At 41.3% G+C, this 22,055-nt stretch overlaps 1 protein-coding gene across 5 annotated transcripts in view; it reads left to right on the top strand.

Moving 5' to 3' along the window:
• The window catches only part of CHD7 (chromodomain helicase DNA binding protein 7), a 198,298-nt gene that overhangs the window by 101,425 nt on the left and 74,818 nt on the right, over positions 1-22,055 (top strand). For all 5 annotated transcript variants that reach the window (XM_053660799.1, XM_053660800.1, XM_053660796.1 and 2 more), the window contains exon 3: positions 7,952-8,382. In XM_053660799.1, the coding sequence (XP_053516774.1) occupies positions 7,952-8,382 (431 nt within the window). The remainder of the gene's footprint in view (positions 1-7,951; positions 8,383-22,055) is intronic.

Genomic DNA, 22,055 nt, shown 5'->3' with positions numbered 1-22,055 from the left:
GTGACTGTGTTTCAGACTCCTGATGGGTCATATTTTGGTTTGCTTATTGCAAGTCAGAGACACCATGACGTCCATGTTGCAGACCCTGCTTTTGGGGGGGAGGTGCTGTTGGAGGAGAATGGATGTATTCTCCAAGCAGGCCTGCTGTGTACTGGGGGCTACCCCTCTGCTTGTGGTCCAGGAAACCTCAGAAGTTATTTGCCATTTACTGCAATAGGCTTTGAATTGTATTAAATTCCAGGTGGATTGTGTTTCTCCCCTGCCCAGGTTAGTGGGTTCTGTCGGCCCCTCCACATTTTTTTCGCTTCAGTTAAAAGTACTTCAGGAAATGATTCTCAAGGTCAGGAATACAGCCCGATTACCTGCGTACATTTTTTTTTTAAAACTAACACATGTAAAAACATAATTCAAGTCTTATATAAATAATTAAACTAATTTTTCCAGGCATTTATGAAACAATTGGGATACATCAAGTTTGTTCAGTTTAACATCAGTTCAGTTCTATGCTCTAGGGGTTTGTATCTGTGTGTGTGTGTGTATGTAGACACATTATTTCAAGGACATGGCCCTTAAATGCAAGCCTGCTACTTCATCTGGTGCTTTTCCCAAGAAGTAGAATGATCTTCTACCAAACTGGAGAAAAGAACTGACTACATTAGATGCCTTGAAATAGAGTAGATTAAATTAAAAATTATATAAGCTGTTTTTTGAAGGTGGTTTTGAGAGAGGTTTCAAGGGAAGAGGTTTTGGGATAGTGGGATTCCTTTTTTGTTTGTTTGGTTTTGTTTTGCTTTTTACCTTTTTCTAGTTCTGGAAGACTCAATTCAGTTCCTGGGACAGATCAGGTTGATTGAGTTGAATTCAGCTTCTGTCAAAAAGGGTGATTTTGAGATTGAAACTGGATTATGTTTATTAGCTGCAAAGTACAATATGAAATTCAATTCTTATCCACATTTTTTATCTTTGGGAGAAAAACTAGTGATTCTCTACAGCTTTAGTCTGAAACTAAAGTAGGATTTTCTTCTGGCCATTTGAAAGCAAAATTCCAAATTTGCATCAAATTAAAAGCCATTTCAGCCTGTCGATTAGGGTTAAGGTCTTTAGAACTAAGACCTTTATGGTTTTGGAGAAAAACAGCCTGTGGCTTCACATGTGGCTCCAGGCTTGTGCTGTGGCCACGGCTGGGCCTGGAGGCCTCGCTGCCCCTCTGCAGCTGTGTGTGGGCCACGCTCACCTTCACGCTGACTCTGTAGCCACGTCTGGGTTAGGATTTCAGGTTTGCCATTTTCTAGCTTGTAACTTTGGGGAAATTCATCTTAACGCATCATTTATAAAAGAGGAATTATACTGCTACTTCACCAACCTCATGGGGTTATTACAGGATCTTAGGGAAGAGGTAGATAAGGTGCTTAGCAGAGCACATGGTGCATTCTGGTCAGTGTCCTAGGAGGGCCGCGGGACTGCAGTCCCAGTGTTGTCGCTCCCTGAACACCAGGCTGCACCCTGTACCCTTTTTGCTGTCACTCTAGGTGGGGCCAGGCTGGAGGCAGCCTTGCAGGTACCACGGGGCAGTGTGGCAGCCTGGTCAGCATAGAGAACGGGTGCATGTAGAATTTCCCAGGCACTTAAGGGTTAACATGGCTGGAGGTTTCACTGCTGGGTCACTCTAGTCAAACAGACTGCAGTGTAGTATTCTACATATTTAAAATGCTACTTGTGACAGTTCCTATAGTAGAGTTTTACTCCTAAATACCTGGAAGATGGTCAGTTTTCAGTAACTATTTAACATTAAATATAACGTAAGCTTGGTTCATTATTTTGGACTCTACTAATTCAAAATGTGTTCATAATTGACATGCCATAAAAGTGGCTCATGTTAATTTGTGACTCTTTAAGATTTCTTTTGCATGACAAATCTATTCTAAGGACAGTTTAAAAACACACGCAGAAAACTAGAGGTTCAAAAATGCCTTCACATGATTTTTAAATGAGATGTTTCATCAGTAATTTTAAAAAATTTAGTAATTGTAAGGTACAGGCAAAGATAAATGATTACATTATGATATTTCAACATTTACTTCATTTAACTTGGTAATTATCTTGACTGTGTATGTAATAGAAACTATATGTCATCTTTATATGATGATACTAATATTCCTATTAGTAACTTAAATTGCACATAGAAGAAACTGACAACTCAGGAGCTGTTTAAGTGCATTTTGTATAACATTATATTTGCTTATAGAGTCATATCCTATCTTATAAAACATTTGACAAGCACTGCTTTGAGGCCCACAGGGACAGACACACACACGCGTGTGTCCTTGCCCTAGAGGAGCAGATGACTTTGCCCTGCTGTAGTTTAACTCAGTAGAATCCAACGTACATTTTGAAGAACAATTTTATTCAAGATAGTCTTGGAAAATGGGGTGCTGTGGTTAAATACCTTCAGGACACACATGATACGGTGTCTCCTCGGGGTGTAGAAAGGGCTTGGAGAGTTTGGCAGTAAAGGAAACCGTTTGATTTTGCTTAGCCCAGAAATCTCTAAACTCATGTGACCTGAGTTGTCTTTTCATAGAACAGCTTTTAATACCCTAAACTTAAATACCTTAAAGTTGTTCTGCACATTTTACCTTCTTACTTCATATAACCAGCAATCCCGATACTGTTCATTTATTTATTTATTTATTTGGTTCATAAATATACTCATTCACTATATAATTTATCCTAGAACTTGTTAAGAATGAGCTGAATAAAACTAATATAAAAGACTTGAACTTGAGGCCCTCTCTTTAATACCAAATATAGCCAAGCAGAAAATTCTCCAACCCTTGATTCTGTTAAAAATATTTTTATGCTTATTTTATATCAAAGAATCAAAGTTAAAAATTGTTTTGGTTGACTATTTAAACTAACGCCTGCTCATTTTGATCTACTCTCCCACAGAGGAGATTTTAAAAACTTGCTTGAAATACATTTTTGTGCCCTTCGTCATCCCATCTCAGGCATGATGCATTTAAGGCTGGGTCCGTGGAGGAAGCCACCTCCCAGCCATCACATCACCTGGCTGACTTTTTTTCCGGAAGTCTCCTCAGTGTCAGCCTGGGCCACGTGCTCTGCCCTCACCTGGCAGCTCCTGTTTCTACCTTAATTATTGTTATATCCTCAAATATTTCTTGAATGAGTAAATGAACACAAGATATTGAGTGCTGCTTTTTTTTTTTTTTATCAACGTCATTGACAAGAAAAGGGTGTTGAAATCTCAACAGGACTTACTGAACCCTTGTACACTCTTTGGCTGAAGATTGAGCTTTAGTTTTCATACTGGAATTCTTTTTTAAAAGAGTGTTGAGACATCAAGAACCTGGGAAATACTGGAAAAATAAGAGTGAAGAATGCCAGTAATAAAAACATTTCTAGCCCTGGCTGGTGTAGCTCAGTGGATTGAGTGTGGGCTGAGAACCAGGGGGGTCGCCAGTTCGATTCCCAGTCGGGGCACATGCCTGGGTTGCAGGCCAGGTCTCCAGTGGGGGCCACGTGGGAGGCAACCACCCACTGATGTTTCTCTCCCTCTCTTTCTCCTCCCCTTTCCCTCTCTCTAAAAATAAATAAATAAAATCCTTAAAAAATGTTTCTAGAGCCATTAGAAAAAAAGCCAGTTTGAATCTTCAGTGAGTACTTAATAGTTACATTTTTACAAATAATTTAAATCATAGTTCAGTGTGTTTTGAGTTTGTGTTTGTTGTTTCTTGGGTCTTAATTGGTCTGCCACTTGGCCGCCAGAATCTGGGATTGTCTGGGAGGGAGCATGAGAGCCTCCCTCGAGCTCAGTTTGTGGGGAGGGGTGTGTCTCGCAGAAGGAGCATGTTATTCTTGTCGAGTTGCTGGTATCTTTCCTTTGTCGTAAAGTTTTGGTTTTAGACTTGTTTGCATCACCCAGTAAACAAAGTTTCCATAGATGTCTTACATTACAGAATGTTGGTTTGCAGAGAGAGTACATGCAGGAGGTATTGTACCCTGTTAATGTTATGCTGGTCACTCGTGTACCCAGCATCGCCAACAGGTTGAGGCTTCAAGTGTATAATGAAGGCACAACGCAGTTAAACTAAATTAAAGCAGAAAAGTGCTGATGAGTGTTTGGGGCAGAAGCTCACTTGAGATAGAGCAAAAGTTCCTCTTTACTTTTTTCATGCTCTTGAACTTTTTGGGCCACTTTTGCCTAAAGGTAACAGAGGAATTGCCCTCCCTTCCCCACCATAGCTCTCCTGTGGTCAGATTGCATCCATTCTGTCCGTATAAGACCCGTTTTGTGTGTGCGTCTCATTTACATACAGTGAAAAATAGAATTAAGGATAAAAATTAAGTTTATGGTAATTTTTTGACAACACATGCACACATACACGCCTTGAATCACTTTCATTTATAATAGTTTACCGTATTTTGCCGTGTATAATGTGCACACACAGTTTTGGCCCAAACTTTCAGGAAAAAAAACCCTTTCATTTAAATTTTTTAATTTAATTATTTATTTAGGAACAAAACCAATGATCATATTCAAGGTATTATTTTGCATACAGACATTGTTATTGCTTCCTAGAGTTATACTTTTAATGCATAGGCATAAATAAAAGAATTAAAAACATTTATATAGTCACGGAATTATTACTACCCATGTATAATGTGCATCCTTATTTTTCCCTCAGAAATTTGGGGAAAAAAGTGCACATTATACACAACAAAATATGGCAAATGCCAGTCACTCTGTTTTCATCCCAAAAGCTCAGGGCATGGTCCTTCTGTAGTCCATAATATTCCAACAGACACATGGATGTATGATAGAACATGTGTCAAGCAGAAAGTCTTATGGGGTGTATTTAAAAATTCCTTTGGTATCTAATATTCTCCACATTTACTCTAACAAATGAGAGATTTTAGGAATGTCCTGTACGGTAATATCAGGTGTTAATGGCATTGATTATCTGTCAGGCAGTGTGAATTGATGGAAAAGTGTCCTGTGTAAAATGAAACAGCAGTAGAGAAGACTGTACCATGCGCGGGTGGAGGCGGGGGGAGAGGACAGGACTCCGCTGGGCCTGGGAGACTCTGTCAGGGTATTACTGTGAGCTCCAGGTTTTTTTCCCCACATGATTAAGGCAGACCATCTGTTCTTTGTTAAATGTTTACAAAAACAGCTTTTCTCTAAAAGATTTAAGGAGATATAGGTCTGGTAAACACTATAATATTTCTGAGCACCTTTTTCACCCGATTTCAAATAGTGCCAAAACATAATTCTGCTGCATATTGAACGGGATGAATAGTTTTTTGTGTTTAATCTTTACATTTTCTCCTTCTTACAAGAGATTAAAAATTTTAAGCGATACTAATTTCTGGCTTTGTTTATTACTGAAAGGAGCATCTAAAATCATTTGTATGCTAAAGTGTGTAAATAAATGTTTAGTCTTGCTGTATTTTGGTTCTGTGTTTTTTCTAACTCATCAGTGTGCACCAGGCATCTCACGTCAGAGGCCACACTTGGCCGCTGGAGTCTGCCGTGTGGATAAGGGACAGGTACACGGGCCGAAATGGATTCCCACTCTGTGCTTTAAGCATTGTTTACTGGTAGACTTTTCTCTTTCCTCCCCTTTCCAGGAAATGCTTTTTCTTCCATTTCCTGGAAAATAGCTTGTCCCAAATAAGGCAATGTTTATGTCCCTTACAAAACATATGGCTTTTTCTTTTCGGTTTACATTAGAAAACAATATGTAACAGTTAATTTGACTTCAGCTTAAATATAATAAAGCAGTTAACTCAGAGCAGCATTTATGCTTAGGTGATGATAATGTGGAAGAGCCCCGACCGACTTTCCTGGAGTGGTTGTGGGGGAGAAGTGCCGCCCAGGGCTCAGTTTTCTCGGAGTCTGGTCAGCTGCACTGTGCCTGCAGGGAGCCTGCGCGCCCAGACACACATCCATGTGCTCTTCTCAAACTTGTGCCCTTGCTTCCCTTTCTTCTTATGTGTCCTCACTCTTTGAGGTTCTTTTTCTAATACCATAGGATTTTGGAAAGGACTTTGGAAATTATCTAACCCAAACCCTTCATTTTGCAGTTGAAGAAAATGAACCCCAGATGAGTGCAATGATTTCCCCCAGATACTAGATCTAATGGCAGTGCTTGGATTGGAGTTTTTATCTCTTACCTCATCGTTCTGGGCTTTCTCCTATCCTTTTGCACACAGAGAATTGAATGGAAATAGTACAACTACTTTCTTCTCAGGCAATGTTTTTTTTTTTAAAGATGGTTTTGGGGTTACCAAACACTTTGGAAATCAGATGAAACCTGTGGAGCCTTTCCCAGAAGGATACTCATGTATAAGATTTCAGGACATGGGCAGAGTCTGGATTTAGGAAAGCTAGTCTCAAATCTCTGCTCTGTTCTCTGCTGTGTGGTCTTGGGTGGTCACAAACCTGCTCAAACTGTACTTCCTTTCTGAGAAATGGGGGGAAATGATCACATCTTTCATTGTGAGATTCAGGTGCACTAACTCTGGAGCACTCAACTCAGTACATGGCATGAAATAAATGCTCAATAAATGTTAGTTGTGTTGGAATCTAATATACAGTACTTGCTGATGGTAAGCCATGGCTTCTGAATTACTCTGTAGAGTCCTCTGCAGTCTGGGACCTGGGCTGTCCTCCTTCTCCTTTTTTGGAGGTGCTGTGGTGAAGGTCGTGGACTCTGCAGGCATCAGCTTGGATGCCAGTCTCAGTTCTGCCCCTTACCACATGTAACTCTCTGGGCTCATCACTGCATCTTAAGTGTCAGTGACCATACCTAGCTCTTAGGACTGGTGTGGGGATTGAATGGTGTCAGAGGTATAATGTACTTAGCCCATGTCTAGCACACACTGCGATTGTTCAGTAAACACTGGCAGCTGTTGTTGCTGTTTACGTTATAGCTGTTATTAAGTATCTGGAGATTATATGAAAAAGGCAGAAAATGAGCGGCATTTGCAGATGCATTAATAACATTTTCGAGCATCTCATTGGAATGTGAAGGTTCATTAGATGTCATAATTGACAGTGGAGATGATACTCTACCCCTGCCCTGGTTTGCACCGTGAACTGCAAGGTGGAGTCACTGGCTCTGATCTCAGCAGATCACTGAGCTTCCCATCCCAGTTGCTGGTATTCTGACCAGTATTGACCATCTCTGGGTAAACACATAGTGAGTACCATTTTGGCATGCCAAAATGACTATTTGGGTTCTCTTTCCCTCAGTGAAATTTGGAAATGTAGAAGTTACTAATTTGTGAAAAATAATATTTGTATTTCATATTAGTACAAGAAATTTAACCAATTTGAAGCCATTAAGTCTGGATGTGTGCTTTTAATTTGGCATTTTAATGTTATTTAAATCAGAAATGACCTGTACTGTGTAAGATTTATGTGTTCACACTTTGATTTCAAACTTTCACAGGACCTGAACCTTGCAGTACTCACTTAGTACACTTTTTTTTTTAAAGTGGCTTAATTATATATCTTTAATTTGAGTTCCCATTTCTACATGGGGAGAAGAATTTCACTTGAATTCACCCTGTCTGATTTAGCTTTTGCTACTAGTTTGTCATTCATCATTTCCTATGCAGGCTGCTAAAAAAATGGACAGTGTCTTCAGCTGAATGAGAATGTTTTTCTCTTGCTGAACTAATTTTTTTTTTACTGTATTACTAAGTTGTCCCTTTTTACTGTTTATTTTAAAACTTTCTTCTTCAAAAAATATGGGTTTTTTTCGATGAGAGAAAATGATACATTTCTCAACTATATAGTTGGTAAATTGTTTGCTGCCTTGAGTGTAGAGTAAGTTTCAGAAACACCAGCCAGTAACTTTCAGTTCCTTTCTTCACTATGAAGAATGATAAACTAATTTCAATTCCTATTTGTGTCTCTTAGCATTCTCCATCGGAGCCCTTTCTAGAGAAACCAGTGCCGGATATGACTCAGGTTAGTGGACCGAACACTCAGCTAGTGAAGAGTGAGGATTACCTGCCGTCAATAGAGCAGCAGCCACAGCAAAAGAAGAAGAAAAAGAAAAACAACCACATTGTTGCAGACGATCCCAGTAAAAGTTTTGGTAAAGATGACTTCCCTGGTGGGGTTGATAACCAAGAACTAAATAGGAATTCACTAGATGGGTCTCAAGAAGAAAAAAAGAAAAAGAAAAGGCCGAAGGCAAAAAAAGATCCCAAGGAACTGAAAGAACCCAAGGAGAAAAAAGAGCCCAAGGAACCCAAGACCCCGAAAGCCCCTAAGATTCCCAAAGAGCCAAAGGAAAAGAAAGCAAAAACTGCCACGCCAAAACCCAAGTCCAGCAAAAAGTCAAGGTAGGCTGCGTGCCGAAACAGCATCACCAAACCCAGTTCAGAAATGGGCAGCCTGTGTGAACTGGGGGGAGGGGAGGGGAAACAAGGGAACACTTTGATTGTCATTATCACTGTTGAGGTGCTTTCTCTAATGTCCAAATGGAAACATTAGATTTTTATGCATTCCGAAATTTAGGAGTCAATAATTATGAACTGTTGATTTGGTTGGTAAATTTTAGACTTTACTGGAAAAAATTATTTTAAAATGACTTATTTTGTATTTCGTGAAAGTTTGTCATTTAAAAAACAGAGCCAAGTCACCAGCACAATTATATTCAAGTGTAGACCTCCAAGCTTACTGGCAGAGATAGTGCAGAACTGGGAGAGGAGGGTTATACAAGTGTGCAAGATGGGTCATTACGTTTCGGTAAGCTTTTCAGCCCTGATTCCCAAAAGTTGAAACAGGAGAATTAGTTCCCTCCCCTTGGTGGAGTAAGGCTTCCAGGGGCAGCATTGAAATCCTAGTGGGCAACGCGGGAAAAATCAAATGACAGCTATCCATTCGATATGCGTTCGAGAAGAGGAGCATGAAGTTTAGGTTCTGGGAAGGAGCCTCCTCCGCTCCATCCTTCCCTTTGTACTCCCCCCACCAACCCCCTGACCCCCCAGAAGGCATATTTACTCAGTAAGAAAAGCTGAGAGGAGAAGACATTGAAGACTAATTTTTTTCATTTGTACTGAACATTTCTTACAACTGTTCTGAACCAGTTCCAAACATCTGAATCTATTTTTCAGAATATGGCTCATGTTAGAAAATATAGTTTCCAGATGGAAGTATGGTCAGACTTGGTTAATCTGAACCTGTTTGCAAACTCCATTAGAAAACACGCTCCACCTCCTACCCCCGTGTGCATATGCATGCCCGGTTCTGGGATTCGCGTGCTCAGTGTGAACTTTCTGAGCTCGCTGGCCCATAAACCTCCTCATGTAGGCTTTTCTGTGTGGGCACGTGCAGGTACACAAAGAGAGGAGACGATTTCTGTGACTGTAGCTGCTGCAAAGCGAAAGAACAAACTTGGGTTTTGACTGCCGGCTGAAATCTCTAAACAACCCCCAATACATTATTCAGTAGTGTTTTGAAAGTTTGAATCATAGTCATTTAAAAATCTTTGCCATCAGTACTTTTGATGATGTCAAAATAACTGAATTATATTCAATAACTCAATCTTATAGGCAACTAAATATTTTCATTATTTATGAATCTTCTTTGATGCCTTGCTATGTGGTCTTTTAATTGAAAGTCATTATTTTCTCCTTATGAACACTCTTCTAAACTCACAACCTATTATAAATACAATTTTCGTTTATTTAAGAAATATTTCATGAATCACTTGCTATGTAGGTACTCTGTTAATGTTAGGGATCTGAGCAAGAAGGCTTGCTTAGAATTTCAGTGACTTATGAAGGGTTTTGAAAATACATAATTGCCTAAATCTAAGTATTATGCAAATGAAAGAAGAAAGCATGTGCTTATTTTGGAGAAAGACATCGAAGCAAAATTGAAAAGACGTGTATTTTTTTTAATGCGCAATGAGAATCTGTACTCTAAAGAAGCTTTAGAGAGCTCAGAAAATATAGCACCATGACTAGTTTTAGCCTCAAGATGTATCTGTCTTTAGTTTCTATCTTAATTTTTTCAATCTATCACATCATGGTAAAAATTGGTAAGCAAAAAAAGAAAAACCCACTATATTGTGGATCTGGGCATCAATCCCCCATGTATACATGATTGTTTCAAGCTCTTGAGTCTACATAGAATTGGTCCTAGCTTTAAAAATGTACTTTAGCATTCCCTGAAATACATTGGGGCAGATATTATACTGCTGTATTTAACAGTGAAACTTGTTAAAATTTCCTTTACAACTACGCAGCTCTTAGGAACTTTGGGCATCAAGTCCAGTGCGTGCTGGGCACCCGTGCCTCCTTGGTACAGGTACAGACCTGTCTTTGTCCACCAGAGGAACCTCAGCGCGGGCCCATCTGCAAGGTCTCAGCTGCTCACCCTGCAGTTTGAGTTGTCTGTGTGGAGTATGTTTTTGTCACCTGCGTAATGGCTTTGCACTAGACTAACATGCTTTTGGTAGGAGGAAGAGCGTGTGATTATTTTCTCCTAAGAAGAAAGTCTAGTCTTTTTTCCCCCCCTCTGTTGTTTTTGACTAGTAGTCTCAGTCGATGCCTCCTGTAGGATCCCCCAAGTGGTATGAAAATGCGTGAACGGAATGCTTCTGTATGGAGAAAGCATTCTGTTGTTTCTGTGCCAGTGAAAGGGAACTGATGTAATGTGACCCAGAGGCTCAGAAGGCCACGGTGAGGGGGCACCCAAAGAGTTGGTTGCGTCTCTGTTGGCCATGGGTGACTCGGTCACTTGCAGGACCACTTGCTGATTTACGATGAATTGTAGTGAGGACATTTCCTGAGAGGCTGTCCTGTTGGTGAAGGGGATGCCTGTCCAGGAATATGGTAATGGAATAGAGATTTTCAGTAAATTAACAAACCACCCCATTACTTTGTTGAGCCACAGGGCTTCTGTTGGTTAGATGAATTGAGTATGTCGAATTGTGGTCTCATTGTTCTGCTAAGTCTGGAAAGGAAATAACATCCTGAAGCAAGGATAAGAATGCATACAACTACATGTAAATTCTGAATAGCATAGCAGAATAATTATGTAAATTGAATATGCAGTGATGAAGGTAATAGGGGGTTTGGGTTATGTTAGTACTGGGGTTGAATTGCCATGGCAGTCTGCTTTTAAGCCCTGGAATACAGCAGTGGCAATTTTGTTTTGCAAAATGTTACGCGATACCAGTTATTTCCATCCCTGAATAAGTTAACTTGATGAATTTGTTTATACAGAAAATAATTTTCCTACGGAGGGCTCAAATAGAGGGAATAAAGAGAAGTGAGATGAAAAATGCAGTGCAGAACCACTCGCATCTTTCCTCTTCAGCCTGGGTGCCGTATCACTGGTGAGGTTCTACAAAGAAGTGTGCTGTCCTTTAAGAGGTGATGATGGAGGTGACCACTGGTGGTCTGGCTCGCTCTGCAGTTGTGTCTGTGACAGGGAGAGAGCTTGTTCTGTGTCACATACACACACACGAGTAATGAAGGCTGTGAGAAAGGCTGGCCGTGGTCAGTGGGGCCGGTTTTCCTCGTGTGCCTTTATGTTGTCCTTCTACCTGTCGTCCCACCTCATTCCATGAGGTGGCCGAAGCTTGAATTAGTGGCCATTTCCCCATGAACTGGCCTTTTTGGCAACCGAAATATAATTACATTTGTCTTGCCTGTGCAGGAGTACCTAACAGAATTTGACCAAATGATGTTACATAGAATGGTAGTGAAATAGAAAAAGGTGTTTAAAATCTTAATGATAAGACAAATGGGCCACATTCCTCTTTTTTAATTTGTAACAACTCCCCTCCCACTTTTTTGATTAAATATATATTTTTCTACCTGGGTTTTTTTTTTTTTTTTGGTGCTCTTCCCAGGTGTCCTCATAGCTTTCGAATACTGGCAGTTAATATTGCAAATAAAAATGAAGACATTGCTGGCCTGAGGGGATGCCGTTTTGCATGTGAAGGGACTCGAGGACCTGAAGTATAGGGGATTGCACTCTTCTTTTCAATGCATGTTCTGCTGGGGATGCGTGGCCCTTGCGGAGTAAGCAGGAATTTGGAGGAAGTACTTCCTTTGAGTGACTCTTGGAGGATTTAGGAGTCCATTTAGCCACAGAAAGATTCTTTGAGTGCACATAAAGAAGGGGAGTTGGCCAAGGACTGTGGCTTGATTACTGAAGCTTCAGTTAAATGAAGCCCTGAAGACTTGCTTCTGATGCGGTGTCTAAGGACACATCCTGTTCCTTGCTGTCTTCCACTCTTGACAGTGAAGTTAAGTTGAACACTAAAGAGTGAAGGTATTTTTATTTTGTTTTCTTTTATTGTACTGTGTAGTATTTTATATTATATTTCCTTTTTATCCTCACCCAAAGACGTGCTGTTTAATTTTTTTTTTTTTAGAGAGAGGGGAAGGACGGGGGAAAGAGGGAAGGAAACGTCAATGTGAGAAGCATTGGTTTGTTGCCTTTCATAGGTGTCCTGACTGGGGACCGAACCTATAACCCAGGCATGTGCCCTGGGCTGGAATCAAACCAGCAAACTTTCCCTTTGAGGGGTGATACCCAGCCAACTGAACCACGGCAGCCATGGCAAAGATATTTTGTTTTAAACTGAAAAATAGCATACAGGTCTTATTAAAAAAAACAGCAAAACATTTAATACCAAAAACATGTAAAGTATACTTTTTGCAAACTACGCTTTCACTACCATTAATATATATATTTTTTAAGATTTTATTTATTTATCTTCAGAGGGGAAGGGAAGGAGAGAGGGAGAGAAACATCAATGTATGGTTGCCTTTTGTGCATCTCCTGCTGGGAACTGGCCTGCAGGGAACAGGTCTGCAACCCAGGCATGTGCCCTGACTGGGAATTGAACCGCGATTGTCTGGTTCGCAGGCCCACGCTCAATCCACTGAGCTACACCAGCCAGGGCTCACTACCACTAATATTTATATGGCAGCTTTCTTCTGAGGAACCTGTCTTTTTGGATACTGTTTTCTCAGCGATGACTTAAGAGAGTAGCAGCATTTTACCCAAGAAGCCAGCAAGCCCAATGGCGTTATATTTTGGCGAACTAATACATATTTTATAGTGTGTTCTTATACATGTCAATTTTCTTTGGTGACATTGGATGCAAAAGCATACCATTAAACTACTTTTGCCAATAAATAGAAAAACCCAGATAATTAGATATTTCCCATCAGGTACATAGGTAATAAAGTAAATTTTTATTTACTTGAAATAAAATCGTTTATTTTTCTCCCTCATTTCGTATTCTTTCTTTTACTCACATGCTATGATTTGGTCTTGATCCAAGACTTTAGATAATTAGACACTGGTTGGGGGAGAGGGTGTGGGTTTCTTTAATGTGTGGCCACAGGACGGACTTGAGTCCTTTCAGTGCTGGAGAGGAAGGAGGAAGAAGCAGTGCCCCTGAGTGTTGTGGGTCTCTGCCCACTGCCCTGCCTGCTCGGTCTTTGGTTCTTTAAATCCACGCTCCAGCTTAGGGATGGGACCAGGTGCCCTCTTCTCTGCTGGTCTCAGGTGATCTTCTCTTAGACAAAGGGGTCATCAGGTCTTTTAAATCCCAAATCTTTTTTTCCTTCAGAGTAACCATTCCCAGTCTTTCAGTTGCTATTCACAGGCCTTCTGTCTACCTGATTTGTCTTAAATTGGCCAAATGACCAGGGAGGGAGAGTAGTTGGCCACTTTTTAGTAGAGACCCTGATGTCCTTGACTTTCTGTGGTTCAGTGTATATGCATTGGGGGAAGAGAGTGCCCAACCACGTTGACCCTGAAAAGCGAGTTCTGCTAACTCATGCTCTGTGCTAGATGCTGAGTGGACCACACTGGGCCTGCTGGAGATTCGTTTCTGCCCATCAGTGAGTTTCAGTGACTTCAAAGCAGTGGCTTGCTGCCACTTTGGTTTATGTGGACGAGGGTGATATAGATCCCACTTTCAACTCTCACTTTCATCAAATGAAAGTTGAGAGGTGAGGAGGTCATGGGCAGCAGTAAGATACTGAGGGGGATTTTTCTGGAGACACAGTCATTTGAAGTCTTTATTAAGTTGAACTTTAGGGTGGGGCCCTTTAGGGTGGCGCCCGTGTTGCCAAAGTAGGTGTGGGTACAATGTTACAATTGGAAGATAAGGAGCAGAAGGAATCATAGGTGACTTTAAAAATTATTATTAAAAATGTCTACACATAAAAATACTTTAGAAAAGTGTGACGTTCTGTACAAATGGGAGATTTTCTTTCCTGTGATACAGAAACATTTTTTGCTGGTTGTCTTTTGCCTAGATAAAGGCCCCTTTGAGTCATTGGATGTTTGTGGAAACCACTGCAAGAGCATCAGTCATCTGAAATGCCAGCCCTCACTTCAGCCACCTTTACATAGAAGTCTATGTGGCTTTAGCTTTAAAATGCTAAATAGGGAAATGGAGAGTATGAATTAAGAAAAGGGGCACTGTTCATTTTTTTTTTAGGGTTGAAAAGACAATATCCTTGAACTTCCACTAGAATGCTAATTTTATATGTAGCCCCGATTCCTGTAGGAACAATATAATTTCATGGCAGTTAGGCTTCTTCTGCGAAGGTGGGTGATGCTAGTTTCTCCTTATTAGCTTTACTATTTACTGTGCTTAATTCTCCACCTCCCTGTAGCACCCGGTGAAAACGTGGATGGGCAGCACGTCCGTCTCGTTTGTTGTATTAGCAACCTGGCTGCTCAGAGGAGATGATTATGGGTATAGGGAGTGTGGTTGCCACTGCAGAGGGCCCCACACTTGTCCCCCTTCCTGGGTCATGGGAACGCTGTGCATAAGTAAGAGTGGCATCTTAGAGTTTGGCACAGGCAGACAAATGTCTGCTCTACTGTTGCCACTTGGAAGAATATACTATATTTAGTAAAAGGACATCGAAAGGTGTACTTTTGGCATCATTTTTCAGTGTCTAATTTATCCCGTTCCTTACATTGCATCTCAGTGCCATAGAGCCAGAGTGGCCAGTGTTTAAGTCAGGCTTCTGTGGTTAGGCAGCATATTAGCTAACTAGACTCCTTTTTCCACATTATTTCTGGCAGATCTTAATTCTGTCCATAAAACCCAATAACTTTTCAATGATAATTTTTGACTGCGTAATGAGTCTTTTGTTTTTCCTTTAGAATGTGTTTAGTATTACAAATGGACTTGGCTCTTTCAGGAGAACTTTATTCTTTTTTTTTTAATTCCCACTGGGAATATGTTTATTGATTTGAGAGAGAGAGAGAGAGAGAGAGAGAGAGAGAGAGAGAGACACTGACGTGAGAGAAGAACGTTGATTGGTTCTTTCCCATGTGCACTCCTACCGAAGGTCAAATGTGCAACCTAGGTGTAAGGATTGACTGGGGATTGAATGCACAACCTTTTGGTGTATGGACTGACATTCCAACGAAGCCACCTGGCCAGGGCAGAGCTTTCTTTCTGCACCTTGTTTTACTTTCATGTTTGAAAACATTCTCCTTTGAAAAATGGTGAGCAGCGTAGCTTTCTTCCAGGCAGGGTTCTAATGTTACTGGGAGGCTCCCCATGGGTGGTCCCAGGAAACAGACGACACTCACCAGGAAGGGTTTCTGAGGCCTGAAGGATACTCCTCGAAAGCCCAGGCCTGCTCTGCCTTTTTGGTCCAGTCCGAGGACTCGGACGCGGGCTCCGCAGTCAGAGGTCCTGGCTCCACTCCTAGACTGCCACTCCTCAGTAACCTGTTTGACCCTCAGTTTCCTCATCCTTGGGCAGTTTCGTTGTAAAATGTAATGTTGAGGCGTACTCACTTTGGAATAACATATTTTTAAATGAAAGCAGATTCGATTTCTGTTGCCCTTCTAACTTTTTTTTGGCTAGCCTTTCCCTGCAAATTTAGCTTAGTTAATGTATTTAGGGAGTACTCGATGCTGCAAGAACTGCTTAAGGTAACAATTGAGATTAAGTTATTTGTTTTAGAGGTGTTCCATCCACCAGCTTTCAAAGAACTTAAAAAATGAAGTATTATTAATTTGTTACTGAAATCATGTTTGTTCAGAAACAGAATCCCCTCCCTTTCTTTGTTAACTCTTGTTTCTCTTTCTCAACCAGGAGAGTAGGGTGAAGAATTTGTGGGTGGAGTTTAGAAGTTGCAGGTGTCAAGGTACCAGCTTACAGTGAAGGTGTGTGTGTTCAACATGGAGCATCTGAAGGTTGACTTGCCCGGGGCAGGCAGGCATAAAGGGGTCAGGCCAAGGGTCTGGCTCCTGTCCCCACATCCTGCCTGCTCTCTGACCAAGGCTGCCTTGTGGAGACCATCCAGTGAGACTCTGGGGGCCTTGCTGGGGGAGTTCTTAGTGCCTTTGTTTGCAGGTGTGGACCCTCGGGTTTATTGTCTGTGCCAGAGAGTTTGTTTAGGTCTCTTTCCTCATTATTTTAATTTGTCATCTGCATTTTTGCTTTCTACTACATTCTACTTCAGCTGTTAAATTTTATTTTAGTCTTAGAACTTTATTTAACATTTTTATTTTGTTGGGTTAATCATGTTGCCTTAATTGATCCTTTTAAACTTTTACTACTTTTATCTCATCTCTTTTTTAGTTTGCCTCTCTCTTTGTTCTTTTTCATTGATTAAAAACTTAGAGGAAAGTCCTGTACTCTTTCTTTCAATATACTTTATTGATCATGCTATTACAGTTGTTCCATTTCTTCCCCCTTTCATTACCCTCCGCCCTGTACTCTCCTTCCGCAAGCACCACCCACCTCCCCTTAGTTCATATCCATGGGTCATATGTATAAGTTTTTGGGGCATCGACATTTCCCATGCTGTTCTTAACTTCCCCATGTCTATTTTGTGCCTACCATTTATGCTTCCTATTCCCTGTACCTTTACCCCATTCTCCCCACTGACAATTCTCCATGTGATCTCCATTTCTGTGATTCTGTTCCTGTTCCTGTTGTTTGCCTAGTTTGTTTTTATTTTTGTTCTTTTTAGGTTCAGTTTTTGGTAGCACTGAGTCCCTTTAACATTTCGTACAGTAAGGGCTTGGTGATGATGAACTCCTTCAACTTGACCTTATCTGGGAAGCACTTTATCTGCCCTTCCATTCTAAGTTAGAACTTTGCTGGGTAGAGTAATCTTGGATGTAGGTCCTTGCCCTTCGTGACTTGGAATACTTCTTTGCTGCAAGGTTTCTTTTGAGAAATCAGCTGATAGTCTTATGGAAACTCCTTTGTAGGTAACTATCTCCTTTTCTCTTGCTGCTTTTAAGATTCTCTCCTTCTCTTTAATCTTAGGTAATACAATTATGATGTGCCTTTGTGTGTTCTTCCTTGGGACCTACTTCTTTGGGACTCTCTGAGCTTCCTGGAGTTCTTGGAAGTCTATTTCCTTTGCCAGATTGGGGAAGTTGTCCTTCATTATTTTTTCAAATAATTTTTCAGTTTCTTACTCTTTTCTCCTTCCAGCACCCCTGTGATTCTGATGTTGGAACATTCAAAGTTGTCCTGGAGGTTTCTAAGCCTCTCCTCATTTTTTTGAATTCTTGTTTCTTCATTCTGTTTTGGTTGAATGCTTATTTCTTCCCTTATGCTCGAAATTGTTGATTTGAGTCCCAATTTCCTTCCTTTCACTGTTGGTTCCATGTACATTTCTCTTCATTTCATTTTTCATAGCCCTCACATTTTTTTTCTATTTTGTGACCATACCCAACCATTTCTGTGGGCATCCTGATTACTAGTGTTTTTTTGAACTCTGTATTTAATAAGTTGGCTATTTCTTCACTGCTTAGTTCTATTTTTGAAGCTTTGATCTGTTCTTTCATTAGGGACATATTTGTTTGTTTTGACATTCCTGTTCCGTAGTGAGGGGTGGAGCCTTAGGTGTTCACCAGGGCTGGGCAGCCCATGTCACTGCATTGTGGTGCTGCATGTGGGGGAGGGGTCTGAGAGGGAACAATGCCCTTTGCTTGGCTCTCTGCCTGTTTTCAGTCACTTCCTCCACTACTCACAATCAAATTGGGCCCTTCTGGTGCTGATTCCCAGGTGAGTGGGTTTGTGTACATTCTAGGACCCTGTGTATCTCTCCAGCGAGCTCTCCTGTGAGGCTGTTTCTCCCACTGCCACAACCCCCACAGGATTTTATTGCCAGAGATTTTAAGGCTTTATTTTCCTGTGCTGGAACCTGTGTTGTACGGTCTGTATCGCTCCCCAGTTGTTCTTCTGGTTATCTGCACACAAATGTGGGACTGCCCGTCTGCTAGCGGCCACCTCACCTGTGCTGGTCTGCCAGCCACCGCCTTGCCTGTCCATGTCCTCCAGCCGTCGCCTTGCTATGAGTCCTTTGCCCACTGTCTGCCCAACTCCACCCCTCCTGTCATTCTGAATGAATATTTCTTCTTTTAACTCCTTGGCTGTCAGACTTCTATATAGTTCGATTTCCTGTCAGTTCTGGTTATTTTTGTTTTTAAGTTTTTTGTTGTCCTTCTTTTGGTTGTGCAAAGAGACAAAGTGTCTCTACCCATGCCTTCATCTTGGCCAAAGTCTCTGTCTGGAAAGTCCTGTATCCTTGAGTTGAGAGGCTTGATGCTTTTCTGTCTACCAGCATTGAGCCATTGACCTTAACAGTCTAGTATTTATTTTATTATGGCAGCTTATCCATTAGGCTTATTTCTTTTTTAAAACACCTTTTGAGGTGTTTTAAAATATGAGGCTATGCTTCAATACCTTTGGCTCTTTTCTAAAATATTGTAGTATGACATTTTGTCTTGAGTCCCTGAAAATGAATTTGATTAATCTTCATGACCCGAGCCTCAAGGTTGATTTTCCCTACTGTGATGTGAATCTTCACTAACTCATTCCATCTGAAGGGTCCCTTGGATTGAAAACTCCCTCCCATTGTGCAGACGTCTTCATTAACTGACCATAGTCTTCTCATCACATTTGGTCCACAGTAGGGTTCCCTTTTAAACTTTCTTTCTTTTTCTTTTTCTTTCTCTCTCTCTCTCTTTTTTTTTTTTAGGAATTGGATCTTTAGGCTGACACTGATCAGTGTTTTACTACATTTAGTTTTGTACTAAATCAGAGCAGTTAGCTGGCTTTCTAGTGAGTTCTGTCCCTTCATATAAAGCCTTGCTATAAGAACCTGCACTGTTCCTCACCAAAAATAATTGGTCATCTGTATGCTGTATCTTAGCTTAGGTGAATTCACCCAACCCCATTTCAGTGGTATCGCTCAGCCCATTGTGATGGACTCCTATAATTATAAGCTGACTGTGACTCCTTCCTTAGGGTAGATTCCTTAGTATTTCCTTCCATATGACAGATATTCTTTCCTGAATATAAAATTTGTGTTTTCCTGACAATCTTTCTCATCAAGTTCTCACTGAGTTCTCATCAGGATGGTGTATGCTTTGATCACATTGAGGGTGGTCACAAAACTTTAGAGCTTAGTGTGGCCGAGGTGACCTAAGTGTCATTTAGCTTCGACCATGAGCACACCCACTTGCCCGCCAGTGTGACTTCACTCTCATGATGAGGTGTGAAATGTTAAGTAAACTTGGAAAAGGCAGAGTGGTCCTTAAAACTGCCAACAACCTCCCCAGAAGAATGTGTTCCTTCCAAAGTCACAGGGCTTGTCTGGTTTTAGGGGTGGGTGGCTCTCTGTATCTCAGTTGCACCAGCACTGATGGGCGATAAGGGTCAGGAAGCGAAAGAACTTTGTGAATAGGGAGGGGAAGTGTATAGATACACTGGTTTTGAAACATGGTAAGATTAACTCTATTTTGGTATTACTTTAGTCCCATTTTACTGGACTTCATTGATATTTCACCATAAAGATAGAATCTGTGTGGGGTTTTCTTTAAATGGGTTCATCAGAAAAGCATTCAGAGTAGTGCCTGGACGTATTAAGTGCAGCATATGTGTTGTGACTGCTGTGACTCGTACTGTTTAGTTAAGTTAATCGGCTAACACTTACAGTAACCTATCTGATCAGACACTAGAAATACAAAGCTAAATAGGAGGCAGTTTTTCCTCTTCTTGAGCTTATAGGGTAGCTGGGCACACACACATGCACACACACACACAAGTGCTTTGGTTTTAATTTGTTAGGGTAATATTACCACCAAATTTTGTGTATTTTAAATATCCGTGGGTGGGGTGCATCATGTGGCATGTAGGTGGAATGAGATCGGACTGATCCAGACTGTAGTGGTCAAAAAAATGCTTCTCTGAATGAGGTGTGGGAGAAGTAGAAAAATAAAGTTAATGTTGCCAGTTGTAAAAATCACCAAGGGCCTTGTAGGCCAATGCTGAGAATCTCTGTCTTTAATATATATGGGATTAGACTTGAAGCAGATGAATGATGGAGTCAGATTTGCATTAATGGTAACTTCGCTGATGTGGGGAGGATGGGCTCGTGGGTGATGTTTTCCTGGCATTGAACTGGGAACTGTGGAAGGCAGAGCAGCAGGTTCAGGAGAGGAGTGAAGGCAGAGGCATGATTTCTCTGGGGCTGAGGCCATCCAGGACCAGAATTAGAAAGTATTCCCCACACACACCTGGGCTTTCTTGTAACCCCTGCTCACAGGTCGCTGCGCGGAGCCATCCCTGCAGCTGCAGGAGCTGTACCCAGGTTCTCTGCCTGTGCCAGGCAGCTCAGGCCTCGTCCTCAATGCCGTTGTGTCAATTTAAGGGACAGTCCTTTTTAATAAGATTCTTTTCTCCCCAAGTGGAAAAGCTGCCCCCTTTGTGCATTCCAGCTTCCCAAACTGTAATTTGGAAGAGGAATTTCTGTATGGCTATATTATGGCTTTGACATTATCCGAGGCTAGCTTTGAACCTTACAGAATTAATTAATGATTGGGAACGTGGTGTATGTGTCCTTTCTCCAGTGGTCTGATAGTGCCCAGAGACCGTGCGGGGACAAGACAGTTGGGAAGCAGCTGTAAAAGTTGAGGTGGGAAATGCTCAGTGTTTGAACTAAAGCGGTGGCCGTGGCTATGGAGAGGAGTGGCTTTTGGGATTGCCTGCTTGCTTGTTCTTTTAACTAGCGTTGAGGAATGTTGAGAAGACTTTCCTTCTCTTCATGTTGCTTAGATGAAGTGATCACGATGAAGTGGGGTCCTGTCCATAAGTCTCTGCAGTTGATTCAGCTCAAGTCTCAGCCAGAGCCAGAGAATATGTCCCCAGACTTCCCAGAATCATTCCCAGCTGCTTGCCTTCCAGATGTGTGAATGTTGGCCATTTGTGCCAGGCACTGACAAGGTTTTCGTCCATTGCCTATTTCGTTTAAACTTTATAGCAAATCTTGGAGGAAGATAGAAATACTAACCTCATTTTATAGATGAGGAAACTGAGGATGGGGGAAATTGACTTAATCAAGAGTCTCAGACAGGTGGCAGATGGCAGAGTTGGAGTGTGAACTAAGGTCTGTCTGATGACGATAGTGCTCTTCACCACCACTCTGCATTATTGTCATTTGTTCAGAGGAAAATTCTGACTTTGGCTTGTTTTGGGCAAAGCAGTTTTTAAGTAACGCTTAGTTGAAAATCCAAATTAGTTTATTGTAAAATAGTAGCAAAAGCCACTTACATAACTTTATCTTGTCCTTGACTGTCATGTCTTTGAGTGGACACTGAAAATTTTGTAGTTTTGTTGACTTCTTAGTCTGTTTTTGATTTGTATATTGGTGTCATGAGAAGACATTAGTGTGGAGATGATTAGCTGTCTCTGAGCAGCATTAATAGTGCAAGATCTGATGAGTGTAGAAATCTGTCAGTAATCAGATCTGGGGTGTGTGCTTCCCTTGGCTATAGGCTTTTTGTCTAAGCATTTGGAGAGGTACTGTCCCGCTCCTAGCAGTCTTGGGGGTTCCAAGTAGCTCATTCTTGGGAAGGGCAGATGGAAAATCATTAGCACACCTCTCCTGCAGCCAACTGATATTCCACCAAACCTGGGCTCTGCTAGGCTACAGGACAGTGAGCCTTTCACTCCTATATCGTAGTTTACACAGGGTGCAGT

This window comes from Artibeus jamaicensis, unplaced genomic scaffold, assembly GCF_021234435.1.
Source record: "Artibeus jamaicensis isolate MK-2021 breed Jamaican fruit bat unplaced genomic scaffold, CSHL_Jam_final scaffold_916, whole genome shotgun sequence".
In the NCBI taxonomy this organism is placed as follows: domain Eukaryota; kingdom Metazoa; phylum Chordata; class Mammalia; order Chiroptera; family Phyllostomidae; genus Artibeus; species Artibeus jamaicensis.
Note: the sequence above shows the minus strand (reverse complement) of the source record. Positions and strands in the feature narration are given on the sequence as shown.